This window comes from Tupaia chinensis, unplaced genomic scaffold, assembly GCF_000334495.1.
Source record: "Tupaia chinensis unplaced genomic scaffold, TupChi_1.0 Scaffold000346_1, whole genome shotgun sequence".
Taxonomy (NCBI): domain Eukaryota; kingdom Metazoa; phylum Chordata; class Mammalia; order Scandentia; family Tupaiidae; genus Tupaia; species Tupaia belangeri.
In genome coordinates, this window is record NW_006159840.1 from 1508344 (window position 1) to 1513911 (window position 5568).

Here is a 5568-nt window from a genome sequence, read left to right on the forward strand (position 1 = left end):
ACCCCGGGCCTGCGGCTGGGGGCCCGACGGCGGCGGAGCGGCTGCTGCTCCGGTTCGCGGCCGGCCTGTTTACGGAATTCTCACACGGACGAACTGCTAAGAGCGCTGTTTCCCTGAGAACTGTAGGGCAGCCGCGGAACCAGGACAGAGACTGAGTGGAACCGCCTTGATGAACTGGGCCGTGGTCTGGGGCACGCGGCTGAGAAACGGCATTGTGCTTTTAACAGGCCCACCCACGGCGAGCTAACCCGCAGTGGACTGGCAGTTCAAAATTCACGGTCATGGGACCAGGGACCAGCAGGTGGCATAATGTTACATTGCTGGATTCCCACATAGCCGACCATGGTTTGAGTCCCAGACCCGATGGCTTAAACCTCCCATGGGGTGCGTATGCATGCATGCCTAAAATCCTGACAGAAGGGATTGCGGCGTGGCCATCACCCCAAGGGGTGATTTCTCACTTTCTGTCTCTCTGTCTCTCTCTCTCTCTGGCGAGTGCACACACCCTATAGCAAAAATTTCTCTCTTTAAAAAAAAAAATTCACTGTCACAGCCCCTGGAACCTGGCCCTTGTTTAGTCGACACTCACTGAATCAGGATGGATGGAGTATAGACTACACAGCGTGGGACAGAGAGCCCCTCAGTGAAGTGTCAGGGCCAGGCTGGTCCCAGTGGTGGGGTCTTCTCGTGGATAGGCCACCCCCTACCCGCCTAGTTCTCCCGGAGGATGCATTCCGAGGCAGGCCACGCAGCGCGGGTGGGACTGGGCATCTCTCGTGGGCCTGGCACCTGGCTGCCCAGTGAGTTGGGCTCTGACACTTCCCAGAGGCTGTGCACACGTGCAGTTCCTATGAACCCCGAGTGGGCAGTGACGGGAGGGGCCATTAGCTGAGAATACGAAGGTTCGAGGACCCGTAAGAAAACCACGTCCATTTTCCTACATCCACTGCCCAGGCACCACGTGGGGTCTGCAGGCTCATGGCCTTTGCCAGGGGATCTGCTGGCCCGCAGGAGTGCCCAAGACCACCCTCCTCATCCTGGGCAGGGGAGGTGCCACTGAGGCTGCTCCTCCTGGGGGAGCCATTGCTCTCGCGAGGAGGAGGGGCCTGATGAAGGCCTTTGGAAGTAATTATTACATTTTCCAAGCATTTTTTAGCATGAGTTCGTGTCTATGGTAACGGCCATCAGGCTCAGTGGAGCGTGGCTCTCGTGTCATGGGGTTTGGCAGCCAGAGGGCCATGGAACTCATGAAGTTCTGGGCTTTCCGACTTCCTCAGACCTGCTCCCACACAGGGCTTGATGTGGTCAGAAGTGGGGTGACGAGGATGGGAAGGCCCTGGGGTCCCCGAGAACAGCCTGAAATCCAGTGGTGGGCACGCACTCTCATGTACCGGAGGAACCCCAACGGAAGGGCCTGGAATGCCAGAGCCGGGCCTGACCGCACCGCCCTCCGCCGGCTCCTCCAGAGCTGAAGCACAGCCAGTGGGAACACAGGTGTTGACAGGCGCGTCCCTGGCGACCACCACCCTCCGGGAGGCACGGGCAGAGGGTGCACTTGGATGCTGCCCGGCCTCATGCCCTGGGATCTGAAAGGCTGAGTGAGCTGCGGGGTGGGCAGGGACTGTTGCCTGGGGTCTAAACTCGCTGCTGGGCCACTGGGACTTGTTCAAGGTACACAGTTGCCAGCCGGTTGCCGAGCTGGCCCCCCGACCTGCGGAGCATGGCCGGTCTGTGCTCACTGAGCACCCTGGTGATTCCACCCAGCTCCAGATGGGGGCAGCACTGCAGGAGACAACCTGCTGTCCAGAGCCCATCTTCAGGGTCAGGAGGAGGAGAGGGACTATGAGGACAAGGCCAGGGTAGCAGGCAGTGTGTGGCTGGCACCTCCCCTGGCTCAGGGGACAGTGTGGCCCGACCTTGCCCGCCTGCCCTGTGGATGTCCTCGCGCTGTCAGTGTCCCTCCAGCCCTGAGGGAAGCTAGGCCTCCTACCTCTGAGCCGGGGCGGGAACTGGGGCTTTGGGGGTGGGGGCCTGCAGGGAGAGAGAAAAAGGTGTCCTATGCCACAGAGAGGGCTGCCGGGGCGGGCCGGGAAGGCCATCGCGGTGTACAGACCTGCACTGCAGCTGCTTAGGGCTCTGAACCCACAGCAGGCTGCAGCCCACCCCAGGTTTAGAATTATAGCCTGTGGGACTGGCAGAGTGTGGTAGGTGAGGCGCTGGACTCCCACACGGCCGACCATGGTTCAAGTCTCAGTCCTGATGGCTTGCTTTCTCACTTTCCCTGTCTGTCTGTCTCTTTCTGATCAAATGAAAAATAAGTAATAAATAAATAATTCTTAAAATAAATCATCACCTGTGGGTAGCCGATGCCCGCAGATGGGCAGGAACAGGAAATGCCCCAGTCTCAGGACAGGCTGCTCCAGGAGCCCCAGATGGCGTGTGCCGCACGACCGCAGTACCGCCGCGGAGCAGTAGAGGGCAGTGCGCAGGCGCCCATGGCTGGGACGGACGGGCTGGGCGGGGGGGTCTAACATGGGTAGCCCTGCGGTGGGGGGCGCTCTGCGGGCAGCGCGGGTTGGGTCCCTGTGGGGCGGGGGGCCGCAGGGGCACTGCCATCTTCCTTACCTACATTTCTCAAACTCCTCACGGTCACTGCGAAGCCCTTGGTGCGCGGCAGCAGGTGGTGCTTGAGGCTGGGCAGCCCCTTGGCCTGGGCCACCTGCATGCTGATCTGGTGCTTCTTGTCGGTGAAGCGCGTGCCCTCGCAGTGGATCAGAAACTGGAGGGCAGAGGGTGGTGGTCACACGGCGAGGGCCACACCACCCACAGTCACACACAGCCCCAAGGTCCCACACCGCCCAGTCGCACACAGCCCGAGGTCACACGCCACCCAGTCACACACAGCCCGCGGTCACACGCCACCGAGTCACACACAGCGCGAGGTCACACACCACCCAGTCACACACAGACCAAGGTCCCATGCCACCGAGTCACACACAGCCTGAGGTCACACGCCACCCAGTCACACACAGCCCGAGGTCACACACCGCCCAGTCGCACACAGCCTGAGGTCACACACCGCCCAGTCACACACAGCCCGCGGTAACACTCCACCCAGTCACACACAGCGCGCGGTCCCACGCCACCCACAGTCACACACAGCCTGAGGTCACACACAGCCCGAGGTCCCACACCACCCAGTCACACACAGACCAAGGTCCCATGCCACCCACAGTCACACACAGCCCGAGGTCACACACAGCCCGAGGTCCCACACCACCGAGTCACACACAGCCCGAGGTCACACACCACCCAGTCACACACAGCCCTGAGGTCATGCAAGGCCGACTGACGGTCATGCACAGTGCACGGTCCCACAGCTCTGTGGCCGCACTCGGACCCATGGCCTCCCAGGACTTGGGGGGCCTCCAGGGCACAGGGCCGGGCCACGTACCAGGTACTTCTCGGGGTAGTCCCGGAGGTGCAGCAGGCTGGTGGAGACGGTCTTACGGTCCTGCTCCCACTTGCGCGTGCAGAACACCATCTCCGTGAAGTACCACATCCAGCCGATGATCGGCACGTAGGCCAGCTCTTTCTTGGCCAGGACTTTCGAGCCCTGAAACAGAGGAGGGCCAGGTGTCCGCGAGGGCAAGTGGGTGTCTCCCGAGGCTGGTGGAGACTCGGTGCAAAGAAGAGTCGGTGGCCACACCGAAGACCCAGGGCACGGTCCAGTGCACGCTGATGGAACTCCTGCCCTGAAGCCCTCCCAGCGTGGCCACCGGGAGCCAAGCTATGCAAACCTCGTGGTGTGCACAGAAGGCTGGGGCACCTGGTTCTCCATGGGCAAGCATGATGTGGGAGGGCACCAGGCCACACATCACAGATGCTGAGATCCAGAGGCTTTCCAGATTGTCAGGGCCACGCTGACACCCAGCCCATGCAGCCCTCTCCTCTACATCTCCCTGGGTCCTCAGCACAGCCCCGGAGCTCTGCCAGCCAGGCAGATCCAGGTCTCACTTGGCACACCGGTAAGCAGAGCTGGCAAGGGTCTCGGGCCTGCAGCTGTGCAGGGTGGAGCTGGGGCCAGCCCAGATCCACAGGGTACCCCCTCACCCCTGGCCAGCTCATCCTGGATGCTGGAGGTGGTGCTCGAGACCCTCCTCAGGCTGACTCTAGCAGGCTGCCCCTGGGGACTCAGACCACCCGAATTCCCCAGGGGTGTTCGGTGTGGGCCTCTAACCATCATGCTCAGGCACACTGGCCCCTGCCAGCCTGGGAAGGACTAGGGTCTCAGGATGGATGGGGACAAGAAGGGCATCAGAACAGCTTTCTGCCGAGTGGACTTGGGATCTCTGTCTTCGCCCTTCACTCTGGAATTGGTCAAGCTGTTCCCTGGTCACTAGGCTGCAGGACCACAATGGTGACAAAGGCTTCAGAGGCCTGGCTATGCCCCTGAGGGCAGCCAGTCCTGGCTTCTACCTAGGACGTCCGGACGAGGAGAGCCGAAGTCCCAGCATGCCCCCGTTTTCCCCATCACGTCTCAGCAGCTGCGGCCTGCACAGGACGGTAGCCCCACGCCCCTACTGCATAGACCCGAAAAACGTGGGACAGCCACCTGCTGCTTTATTTTGAAACTAACTGTCTTGTCCTTACGGGGAAGGCAGAGTACGGACACTTTTCAGCCCATTTCTGTTGGTGGGTTTTGTTTTTCACGCCAATGTGAATGCAGTTTCTCTTGGGAGAACCTGGCCATGAATCTGAAGGCCTCCCCCAGAGAACGCAGAGGCAGGTCCTAGTGGAAGTGAGGGCTGGCCAGGCCGTACACGCTATGTAAATTCTATGTAATTATAAACCAACAGGAGTAGGTGGCCCCATTTTATAGGTGACAAACTGAGGCTCAGGGACATTAGCTGGTCCAGAATCACACCCCATGGCGAGCAGCTGAGGCTGCAGGCCGGCTTGGTCGACGTCGGGTCCCCGAGCGTCCAGGCTCTGGGCTAAGGGCCACCTGCCCTGCAGCCACTGGCCGCTGCCCCTTTCATTGTGCTTTGAGGGCACAGAGACTCCCCTTTGGGCCTAGGGGATGACCCCGAGAGACAGAAGCCCAGCCCCTGGCCCCTGCTGACGGGAGCTCCAACACAGGCAGATGGCCTAGTGCTGGCCAAGGTGACCGTGGGGCTGCTGAGGGTGGCAGGTGGCGACTTCTGGGAAGATTCTGCTCCCTGACAAAAGAAAGCCACCAGAGGTGGCTTCCTGCCTCTGTCCTGTTGACCCAGAGCCCCCATCAAATGCTGAGGCCAGTGGGCATGCTGCTCCGACCCTGGGGCCTCGGTGCAGCCCTGCAGTCCCTCAAGGGCACTCGGTGTCCTGTGCTGGCACACCACGCCTCGGTTCCCATCGGACGCTAGCAGTGGAGGCCAGCCGGGTGGCAGGAGGGTGCCGTCAGCCTGGCTCTGGTGGAACTCCGCCCTGAGTCAGCTTTCCGCTCCTCAGCGGGCGACCTCGGGTCGTGCTTGGGTTCTCCTCGCTCCTGCCGTAAGTGGGCGGAAAGGCCTGCACCCCGGAGCA

The 5568-nt window shown here is 61.6% G+C and overlaps 1 protein-coding gene across 1 annotated transcript in view; it reads right to left on the reverse strand.

The window, feature by feature from the left end:
* The window catches only part of AGPAT4 (1-acylglycerol-3-phosphate O-acyltransferase 4), a 122700-nt gene that overhangs the window by 14171 nt on the left and 102961 nt on the right, over positions 1-5568 (reverse strand). Inside the window, exons 4-5 of the mRNA XM_006152250.3 lie at positions 3455-3616; positions 2626-2779 (exon numbers count right to left, since the gene is read on the reverse strand). Coding sequence (XP_006152312.1) covers positions 2626-2779; positions 3455-3616 — 316 coding nt within the window. The remainder of the gene's footprint in view (positions 1-2625; positions 2780-3454; positions 3617-5568) is intronic.